This window comes from Monopterus albus, unplaced genomic scaffold (genome assembly GCF_001952655.1).
Source record: "Monopterus albus unplaced genomic scaffold, M_albus_1.0 scaffold40.1, whole genome shotgun sequence".
NCBI classification, from domain to species: domain Eukaryota; kingdom Metazoa; phylum Chordata; class Actinopteri; order Synbranchiformes; family Synbranchidae; genus Monopterus; species Monopterus albus.
Genome location: NW_018127920.1, coordinates 5,854,049 through 5,865,688, shown reverse-complemented (window position 1 = coordinate 5,865,688; position 11,640 = coordinate 5,854,049). Strand labels below are relative to the sequence as shown.

General features: G+C 43.3%; 1 protein-coding gene across 6 annotated transcripts in view; it reads right to left on the bottom strand.

Annotated features, from left to right (window-relative positions):
* Positions 1 to 11,640, bottom strand: part of dicer1 (dicer 1, ribonuclease type III) — a 58,519-nt gene that overhangs the window by 15,763 nt on the left and 31,116 nt on the right. For all 6 annotated transcript variants that reach the window (XM_020599235.1, XM_020599234.1, XM_020599237.1 and 3 more), the window contains 4 exons: positions 11,381 to 11,563; positions 9,998 to 10,103; positions 5,784 to 5,959; positions 3,304 to 4,069 (listed from right to left, as the gene is read on the bottom strand). In XM_020599235.1, coding sequence (XP_020454891.1) covers positions 3,304 to 4,069; positions 5,784 to 5,959; positions 9,998 to 10,103; positions 11,381 to 11,563 — 1,231 coding nt within the window. The remainder of the gene's footprint in view (positions 1 to 3,303; positions 4,070 to 5,783; positions 5,960 to 9,997; positions 10,104 to 11,380; positions 11,564 to 11,640) is intronic.

Genomic DNA, 11,640 nt, shown 5'->3' with positions numbered 1-11,640 from the left:
TAATGCCTTGTTTCTGTAATGTTAGAGAGAATTGTTGTAAGGCTGGAGAAGTTACTATGTCTGCATTATGCCAGTTAAAATACGGGCTTTCTCAATTACCCGTTTTGGCAGTTTTCACCACATGCTGCAGAGCCTTGTGGTCGGAGACAGAGCAGTTTCCATACCAGACTGTGATACAGCTGGTCAGGATGCTCTCGATTGCACAGCGGTAGAAGTTCACCAGGATGGCTGAAAAGTGGTTTTTCTTCAGTGTCCTCAGGAAGAAGAGATGCTGGTGAGCATTCTTAACCAGGGTGCTGGTGGTCCAGGACAGATCCTCTAAGATGTGGGTCCCCAGGAATTTGGAACTGGAGACACATTCAACAACCATCCCATTAATATGGATGGGGTCGTGTGTGTCTCCTTTCTCCCTCCTGTAGTCCGCAATGAGCTCCTTGGTCTTGTCGGCGTTAAGGAGCAGGTTATTGTCAGCGCACCATACAGCTGGGTGCTGTACCTCCTCCCTGTAGACTGACTCATCGTTGTTGCTGATGAGGCCGATCTCCGCGGTGTCGTCTGCAAACTTGATGATGGTGTTGGAGCCATGCACAGTTGTGGGTGAAAAGGGAATAGAGGAGTGGGTTCAGCATACACCCTGTGGTATGCCGGTGTTGAGGATGATGTTGGAGGAGCGGGTGTTGTCTGACCCAACATGCTGAGGCCTGCTGGTCAGAAAGTCCAGAATCCAGTTGCAGGGGCTGATGCCCAGGTCGCCAAGTTTGGTGTATTGTTATTGTCCAGGTTTCTGAGTACAGAGTGCAGTGCTATGGAGACTACATCCTCTGTGCTCCTATTCCTGCGGTAGGAAAATTGGTGGGGGTCCAATGTGGGTGAGGGACAGTTCATCAGTTTTACCAGGACCAGGCGCTCAAAGCACTTCATGACAATGGGTGTGAGTGCTACAGGGCGGTAGTCATTCAGGCATGTCGGGGTGGAATGTTTCGGCACTGGCACAATGAAGATGGCTTTGAAGCATGTCAGCGCAACGGCTTGGGCAAGGGACAGGTTAAAAATGTCCATAAAGACACCAGCAAGTTGTCTTGCACATGCCCTGAGCACGCATCCAATCAGCTTTGTGGATGTTGATCCGGCTCAGTGCAGCATACATGTCAGTGGAGGTGAGTGTGAGTGGCTGGTGGTCTGCGGAGGGTCTGGATTTGATCGTTGTCTCCTTGTTATCCCGGTCAAAGCGAGCATAGAAGTCATTTAGCTCGTTGAGGAAGGAGACATCTGTGGTGGTTGGGGCGGAATTGCTGCGCTTGTAGTCACTGATGACTTGGATGCCCTTCCACATACATATGGGGTCAGAGTTTGTGAAGTGTTCCTACACTTGGAAGTGGGGAGTCACTTGGTATGCAGCAGCCATGTTTGTGTAAACATGGTCCAGAGTTTTATTTCCTCTGGTGTGGCAGGAAACATGCTGATGGGGGTCTGCCAGAGGGAGCCACACCTCCTTGTTCATCCACGGCTTCTGATTTGGGTACGTGGTGAGCTGTTTCTGGCTTGTGACACTGTCAGTGGTAGTGTTAATAAAGTCCAGCGTCAATGTCCGTGTGAGAGTCACAGGTCGCCCAGGTGGCAAACATACTCCAGTCCGTGTGGTGAAACCTGTCCTGTAATACAGTCTGTCCCCTCTGGCCACACTTTGATGATCCTCATTGACGGCTTCACATGGTGGATGAATGGTGAGTACTTGGGAATGAGAAACAAAGAAAGGTGATCCGACTGTCCCAAGAGGGGGAGGAGGCTACCTTGTAGGCAGTAGCCAAGTTTGTGTAAACATGGTCCAGAGTTGCATTTCCTCTAGTGTGGCAGGAAACATGCTGGTGGAATTTAGGAAGCACTGACTTTAGGTTGGAGTGAATAAAATCACTTGCAACAATAAATGCAGCCTCTGGGTGTGCAGTCTGTTGTTTGCTAATGGGCCCGTGAAGTTCAGTCATAGCAAGCTTGGCATTAGCGTCCGGAGCGACATAGGTTGCTATTATTATAGTTGAGGTGTATTCCCAGGCAGATAAAAGGTCTACACTTAACCATAAGAAATTCCAGGTTCGCTGAGCAGTGTCTCTCAGTGATGACAGAGTTCATACACCAAGCTTTGTTAACATAAATGCACAATCCTCCACCTCTGGTCTTACCGGAGACATCTGTTCTATCTGCCCGGAATTTGTAGTGTCCACCCAGCTTGATAGCACTGTCGGGTATGCTGCTGTTTAGCCAGGCTTCCATGAAAATCGTAACATTGCAGTCCATAAGTCTCTTACTGTTGGTGATGCAAAGCCATATCTCATCCATCTTGTTCACCAATGATTGCACATTGATGAGGAAAATGCCGGTAGAGAGAGCCAATGTGGTGTTAAGCTTTAGTTTAGTTCTAACTAGTCCACGCTTTCCATGCCTTTGTTTATAATCCCGGCGCTGCCTGCGAGCGCTTCCGCCCGGCCAGTTTGGGTGCGTAGGCTCCGGTGTCCTGGAGATTTCAGGGGTGAGTTGAAGATTGGAGATAAAGCTGCTGGAGTGGTATAGACTGATATCCCAAAGTTCTTGTCGGGTGTAGGATATCAAGGTGAAACTGTTCTGCATGAACAGACACAAAATGAGCAGGAGAATCACTGCAAAATTGCGCAATCTGGGGAGACGCCGAGTCTCGCGCTGTACACGTGCCACTATCTTGGTCCTAATTAATGTGACGGAGTTGTGCGCAGGAGTTTTATCGTTCTGAAATAATTAGACTATTTGAAGTCATGAGGGGTGCCAAGCTAATCTAGAGGTACCCAAGATTAAACATTAAATGGCTGGAAATGAGCAAGATGAACAGCCACAGGGATGTTCACAAAAGAGTGACAATTTAATATCTGCATTTCCAGGGCATCTGGGCGAGTCTAATGTCTGATGAAGATCAAGTCGTATGACTAGAATTGAAAGCTCAATCTTAGGAAATGATTAAGACACTAAAGTAATAAAATAAGTGTTAGCAAATTTATGATATAAAATGCCATTTGTGTTAAGAACCAATCTTCATGACAACTGAACAAAATCATTTGCCAATGAAAACCACAGGATCTGGCTATAAACAGGCTGTTTCCTAGACCCTTAAAGCTCAAAATGAACAACCTTATTTTTCACACTACCTTAGTGTTTTCTTCCACTACTGTAATTACCTACTGCAACTCTTAGAAAAGCTGACATCCTTATGTTTTAGAGATATCTCTATTTCTCCTATGATTCCCCATGTTCTTCATAGTAAGCCATGAAAATCCTCACCTTCTTGCTGCGCATATAGCTGAGTCGTCCCTCGTGAGCATCAGGGTAAGTACAAAACAGGTATGTGGTGATGGCATGCTTAAGAAAAGAGTCACCGAGCATCTCAAGCCGCTCCAGGTTGAAGCCATCACTGGCGTTTGATAGGGTCAAGGCTTGCAGGATGAGGCCTGGATTGGGCCCCAGGCTTTTGGAGGAGTCTCCAGCCTGGGATTTGTGTTGGGGGCCAAGGAAAAGATCAGGACAAGATGTTGTGGGAGCACTGGGACCCATGGCTGCCCAGCTGCAGACTGAGGTAGCTTTATTTTTGTGGTCTGAGGTCCTCCCTGGTGTACATTCATCACTAGGCCGTGGAGGACTGGAGCTGGGCTTCTTCAAGCTGTGAGAGGGCTGCACAGGAACTGAGGTAGTGGTTTGTATTGATTCAGGGCTCTGTAGCCCAGGTAAACTGGGCTGGGAGCATTGGCAATTGTCATGTTGGTGAAGGTGCTCGTCTTGGTGACTGTCGTCATCACAGTCAGTGACTAGGGCAGTGCCATTAGTTAGATTTCTGGTGCAGGTGGCGTCTCCAGGCTCAAGGACCACGTGGGGCCCCTGCTCAGGCAGGGACGAGTGGTGACTACTGGGCTGGGTCAGGGAAGTGGGGTCAGGGGTTACAGTCTCTTGATGCTTACAGTGACCCTCACCATCCTCGCTGCAGGACTCAGGACAGGAGATGAATGTTTTGCTGTCAATAGATCTCTTCCAGCCGAAGTCCAGGTTTGGATACCTGCGACATACAAACACACCAGCTGTACATCAGAATGTAAAAGGGAAAGATGCATGCAGGGGTTCTGAATACAACAGGTAGGTAGTTATTGCAGTCTGGCTGCTAAGTTGGCCCACTTAACAGTTGAAGCTGTAGCAGTAGCTGTACCACACAGGAAAATACAAAAAAAACCTTTGCCCAAATTGCTATTTTTGACAAACTGCAGCACTCTGCCCTGAGTAATAACCAAATTTAAACATAAAACACAATACATACATTTTTATAATCTGTGACTTGAACATTCCAAGAATACCATTATCTCTAATATACACTGCAAATAAACCTCCACTGTTCTGCTCAGATATTGCAGAAAAACGTATAAATGCAGAACTGGTCTGAGAATAATCTGATTTGTATGTTTTCTTTAATATCCAAGTAATCCAGCGATAGTTGTCTGAACATCCACTGGTACACTGCAAACAGGAGCTGCTCATAGCTATTTTGGCATATTTTAAAGCTACCTAATTTCTTTTCAGCCACTAAAGGGTGCAGTGAGACTGAAAACAAACAAATCATAAATGCTCTAAATGCTCTTTACCCCTTCCATCACATCTGGTTTCCTAGATATGACAAGAATTAACCTTTTGGGTGAGAGGCAGGTCTATCCTGGACAGGCTGCCAGTCTATCACAGGGCTGACATGTAGACAAACCACACACACACTCACACTCACACTCACTCCTATGGGCAAGTTAAAGTCACCAGTCAACCTAAGCTGCATGTCTTTGGACTGTGGGAGGAAGCCGGAGAGAACCCACACAGGCAAAGGGAGAATGTGCACACTCCACATAGAAAGGAAACGGGTCAGCCTTCTTGCTGTGAGGCGACAGTGCTAGACACCACAGTGGTGAATCACCGTGTGATTGCAGAATAACTCAGAATAAATGAAAATGCTATACTTATAGGTCCTGTTTACAGAAAGCACCACAATATGTTACATTGGAAAAGTTCCAATACAGACACCATGATTACACCACAAATAAAGTAACAATAACAGGAATGACAAGACAGTGTAAATAAAATATTTGGGGGTTTCAGACTGCTGTCAGATAAATTAAGTTCTGTGAAAACATCACCAAGGACTTTAGAAAAAATGAGCTATGAACTGAAGTAGCAAATTAATCCAGAATGAAAATAATGATTAGTGATAGCACCAGTTGAGACTATGTGACAGGATTACAACAACTAATAGAGCACAGCACAAGTCAGCAAACTAAACAACTCATTCTGTGTTGACCCGGTAACCTGTTTTACCCACACTGCAGATGATATCTAGGCAGGACGGTAAACCTGTGTGTTAAAAGGTGATACTTGTGTTTTCCCTGAGACTTTTGTGGCTGTAATCAAGACATCTTATCTACTGCTACAGCTCCAGGAATCATTAAGGATGAAACATCAGTTAGTTGTGGATGTTGTACCATACTGAACACCTACCTGTACTGTGTGTGAGAAGATAATAGGAAAAGCTGGCTTTAAGTGATTTTTAGAGAATTAGTAGTTGACTTTCCAGAATATTTTGGGATGGTGGTGGTATTAGTTACAGAGCAAGAGTACAATCAACATATGTCACATGTATCCAGTTTTACAAGTCCAACTAGTGTTTCAGTAGAGTATAATTTAATAAAATAAAATTACGACAATGAACTCGTATGTCATGTTGTGTACATAGAAAAGACCTGAAGTCAGGGGGAAGGGTCTGTGCTCCCACTCCAGCTTCAATGGCTGTCTGAGCTCTGAGCTCCTCGGCGGTCAGGAGGCAGTGGAGACGGTAGAGGATGCTGGGCAGACAGACTGCTTTCCTCCACAAGGAGGCAGGGATAGGATGAATGGCACACAGCTCTGGGACCAGGATCTGACAAACACAATACTCCTGTTAGACTGGGACTCTTAGGACTATAGAACAAAAATAAAGGTTATGTAGCTGAAACCCATGTCTGCAGTAAAGTTCACAAGATTGTCAAGGTCCTAACATGCTTCCCACAAAGGCCCCATGATCCCCTCTCTGCAGCAGGGACAGAGCATCTAATTGGTAGATACCCCATTTGATGTTGACTTGTGCAATTGGCTTGAAGTTGGCCTCTAGGGTTGTTTTCCACATTCCCATCGAGTTCTTGATGAAGGCTCTTTGAGTCCTGTTAATGTTGTACAGTTACAAGCATTCCAGGATCCATGTGTGAGGCATTGAGTCATAGGCTTTCTTGTAGTCAATCCAGGCATGTCTGGTCTTGCAATTTCGGGTGACTACTTTATCAACTAGTAGCTGGTGCTTTGCTCCTCTGGTGTTACTACCAATTCCTTTCTGGACCCTGCTCATGTATTGAGCCATGTGCTTGACCATCTTAGCTGCTGTGATGCCTGACAGGAGCTTCCATGTTGTGCAGTGTACCAAAAGTCAGTACCAAAGTCAGTGGTGTTAACCACTGACGTTTGACTTTACTATTATACCGGCCCCTAAAATAAGGTCACCCAAGCTTCTTAACGACTTTAGACTCGCTGCCCTAACTCTTCTCATTAGGAAAACATTTGAGAAGATTATTAAAGGCATGCTCCTAAATGCAGAACAGACAAACCTTGATCCACTTCAATTTGCCTACTGTCCAAAAATGGCATCATCAGCACCCTGTTAAATTTGATTACGAATCATTTGGAGGGGGGGTCTTTTGTTTAGTTTTTATAAATGTTTCTTCTGCTTTTAACTGCATACAGCCTCATATCGTAGCAGAAAGGCTAAGAAGTAATCACACTATGAATGTGGGGTCGATTGGTTGGCTTCTAGGTTTGTTGTTTTTTTTAACTAACAGTGATGGTTAACTGTGGCTGTTCTCTATGGGATCACCTCAATGGTGTGTTTTGTCACCAATCTTGTTTGCTTTGTACACCGATTTGTGTAGGAGAAATTATGGAAAACATCATATAGTTAATTTTGTAGACCATTCCGTGATTGCATCCTTGTTAGAGGGCACAGATGTGGATCACGGACCGGTGGTGACTGACTTAAAAGACTGGTGCAAGCTGTCATTTTTGGACATCAGTGTGACCAAAACTAATGAGAAGATAGTTGACTTCAGGAAAAAGTCAACTGTCATTTCTCCCATAATAATTAACAACCAGATGGTGGAGTCTGTACAAGAACATAAATATCTCAGCATCATTACGAATGATAAGTCAACTTCTGAATCGTAAGTGGCTACTGTCTACAAAAAAGTACACCAGCACATGTATTTTTCCTGGAAATTGAGTAATCTTAATGTTGATAATACTCATGAAAATGTTCTACTCCTGTTTCACTGAATCTGTTTTTATGTTTGCTTTAATTTGCTTATTTGGATCAATGACATTAAAGAACAAAAATAAACTACAAAGTATCATCAAAGCCTGCAAAAAGGCAGCAGGAACAGACCCGACTGATATCTGAATTGTACAGGACCAGATCCCTGAAGAAAGCTAAATCATTTCTTGCAGACCCGAGTCACCCTTTAACAAGTTTCAGATGTTGCTGTGAGGTCATAGATACAGAATACCAACATGGTGAACAAAAAGATTCAAAAATTTCTTTGACCCAGCCACTATTGGTTTGTAGAGTACTTGAAGTTACTCATCAAGGTTGTGGCCTCATGTGGTCTTAGCAAATCATTAGTGATGTTGTCCAGTGCTGGTACTATTCCTATTTTATTTAAGTTTATTTCACTGTGTCATCTGTGTTGTGTTTGGATGATTGCTACTGACTGTACAACTATTTTTATTGTTTTCACAGAAGCATCTTTTCATGTGACAGTCCACAACCAGTATATTCTCAAAATGACACACCCAGCATCAACAAAGTCTGCGCAGTATAGCAGCTACTATTTAATTTTCATTATACAAGTTAAATTTCAAGGGTCCCTGATGGACTAGTGGCTAGGATTCAGCACTCTTACAGCTGCGGCATGGGTTCGATTCAGTGGTTGCGTCAGGAAGGGCATCCGGCGTAAAACACGTGCCAAACTTCACCATGCGAGTCGTCAGTGTGACGATTTGCTGTGGCGACCCCTAATGGGAATAGCCAAAAGTGAATTATTATTATATAAATAAAATTTCAATTTTCATGTTCCTCTCAACTATTTAGTAGCCAATGCAAAGTGCGATTAGAGCTATATAATTATAAGATGTACATTACAACAGCACAACACCAGATATGTTTTCTTTTCTTGATTCATTCATAGAAGTCTGAGCTGAACACAAATTTTGTGTTAACAGCCATCTATGTAGATGTCTTTGTATGATGTTTGGCCATGATAATTGCACAATCACCATTTATAGAAATATAGCTTCAAACGTATGGCCCAAGGACCTATCTAACATGGTATCAAACAACCCTGGAGTTGATCACATAATTTGAGTCCTGTAGCTTGGAGTGAGTGACAGCGAACATGCCGACTTCACCTGCTGTCAGTAATGCCTTTAATATCATCGGGGCATGTGCAAGGTATTTTTTAATTTATCACTGCTCATTAGCTGCATTCATGTGTGATTTTGTGGACTAATTATTGTGCATTGATTTAAGAGTCAGATCAGTGACAGCTGAAGCGCACAAGTGCAATGCTGGTTATTGTGTGGAAAGTTGGTATGAGAGGTATGGGGAGGAGACAAAGGCTGCTGAACTGAGTGAGCATGGAGGTGCTGCTGTGTTTAACAGGTTTTATTATGGTTATGTGTCGACTCTCACAGCACTTTGTTTAGAGAAAGCGAAACTTAAAAGTGACTTCAAATTCAATGTTAGAACTCAAAAGGGAACCAAACTCAAGCATGTGAGGTGACAGAACTACACTTTAAACCTCCACTATCCAATCCATTTCTATACACCACTGTTCTTGTAGGAAAATGCAGCGCCTCATTTATTCAAACATTAATGTAATGTTTTATAAGAATATAATCTAATTAACTACATTCACTACAAAGTGTATCTTTGTTTGCAGTGTAGCTGCATAGGCTATATGGGGACAAACTTTAGAAGAGAGAGTGTCTTTTTGGCCAAGACTGGCCCTGAAATGTGGAAAAAGTCAGAGGTTCTATTCCGGAGAGCATAAAAGAGGAACAGAGCCTGAGAGCGACTGTCTCAATTTCTATAGTGTAGAGCCGACAACCTTGATTTAACAACAAACAAAATGTAGACATAATGCAATAACTGCCAGTGGAACGATGTCTCAAAAGGCTTATAAGGTCTGAGCATGTAAGCAGAATGAAATAGTAGTTACTACTGTGACCCACACGGACACTGGTTAATATGCAGGCAGCCACTGCCAACCAAGCGCCTTGGCTGGGTCCGGTGTCCTCCTAGATTCATCCACCAGCAGGTCTGGACATTAACAGAAGGATCAAATGATCAGTCGGCCTCCGCAGTCAACTACAACAAAGACTGCTCCACCTGGTGGATATATGCACAACACTGTGGGTGGCTTGCACACACAGTGCTTAGGAGCGTTAACAAGGCGTCATTGTGGAGGATACACGTTAAGAGCAGGGGCCGTGCACGGACCTGTCATGGATTGGACGTGGTTCCACCGCAGTCCAGCCAAAAATTTAAGATGGCTGCATCAATAACGTTAGCCAACATTACCAATACCTGGAAGAAACTAACCGATTTATGAGCTAAATTAACATGCAATGCATTGAAATTTGGACAAGGAGGAACTACACCATAAAAACAGACAGGCAGGCACAGACATTTATAAAAAAGTGAGATTAATGAAACATCACATTAAATCCAAGCAGTGACCAATATTTAGTGAACAGGTGAGTAAACCCAGCTTGATAATGATCTCTGAGATCACTTTAGTGTCTAACCAGGGATTCAGATCTAGCTCAACACAGTAGACAGGAACGAGAAATACACTGTTAACCGCAGTATTACCTGTTTGTTCTGCAGACTCTCCCACTTGGCCTTCCTCTTCTCTGCACTGCTGAGTGGTAGAGCTTTCCCTTTCTGGTTCAGGTGTCGAGGGGTCAATAGGTTCAATCTGAATACAGGAAAGCAAGAGTGACAACTTTATCTCTGTCCAAAAAAATTCTAAAAAAGCACTTCATGACACAATACTTTAATATTAGATTGTTCCTACAGGGCTCCAGACTAACATTTCATACTGGTGGCACCACCGTTTTACATGTAATGCAGAAGAACCTACATTTTTCACAAATTATTTTAGATAACCATACCATCCAATGTGCATAGCCTACATTTAAAATGAAATTCAGAGAGAGCGAGACTTATAGACGCCAAGTGACAGCAGAAATGTACAGGACAAAAACAGTTTACTTGTAGGCTCATCAGCAAGAAATCAGCACTGTTAATACTGTATGTATGGGTTTATTAATTTTATTATCTCCCCATCTTGATATAAACGACAGGGGAAGTAAAACCAGAAGCTGGAGTCAAATTCCTTGTATTTTTTAAATACTTGACAATAAAGTTTATACTTATGCTTAGAAAGCTCATAATGACACCAGGAGCCTGATCCATCAGAACAGATTCAAGTAAACCCTTTCCAACACAAACAGGTTAACAGGTGATCTACCCAATTTAACCAGCTCTCTGTGGTGATTACACCTAAATTGCGCCAAAGGAAAAATAAAAAACTCAAAGCATAAAAAAGGGGTCCAGGGATGACTCGTGCGCTGAAGTCGGTGTAGAAAGACACATTTGATAGATTCACAAGGCAGAGACTTCCAGACAGGCGAGTGACAGACCTGCAAATAAATGTTGTGATGGCAGTATTGTTACGCCTGTCCACCATTTCTACAGCAAGAGCAGTCATTTGTGCATAACCTGTTTAGTTTTCAGTGGCACCCGGTGCGACCTCTGAAAAAAAGTCAGTCAAACCTTACACTACCAAACGTACTGTGGAGAGCAGACAAGAGGTCTGTTAAACTCATTTCTAACTACACATACCCAGATTCTTTTACTTCTCAAACTTTCAGTCTTCAGACCCAACACACACCGACTCAAGAGACATCACATAGCTCCTTCTGGAGCCACAGAAGATGTCATAAAAAATTTGTATCAAATATGCAGTAGTACTGCCCCAGACCTCACTTTTATGTGGAAAAAAAATAAAATAATAAAATCAGTAAAGTTCTTCTTGCAGGCCATATTTAAAACATGTCTTGCACAAACTCAGGAGAAGCATGAAACAAAACAAGAATTAAGCTTGAGCTTTCCAAACTTTCAATAGAATACGAAGGGTCACCACAGCGGTTTACAGCTGTATTTAACTGTCTTGATCCCTGAGCTGCTGACCTGGAGGAGGTGTGGTCTACATCCAGCAGTGGTTGGTTCAGGTTGGACAGCTCCAGATTGTACTTGGTTTTGTAGTACTCAGCAAATGTCTCGTATTCTGGTGAAGGGAACTTGCTGAGTGGCGTCAGGTCTGTGTACACATCAGCGACATAAAAGCGATGAGGCTGGTCAAAGTTACGATACCTGGAAAAAGAACAAAGTCATTTTGTAGCTCAACCCAGTTATCATCTGTTTCCATGTCAGTTTATCACATGTACCCA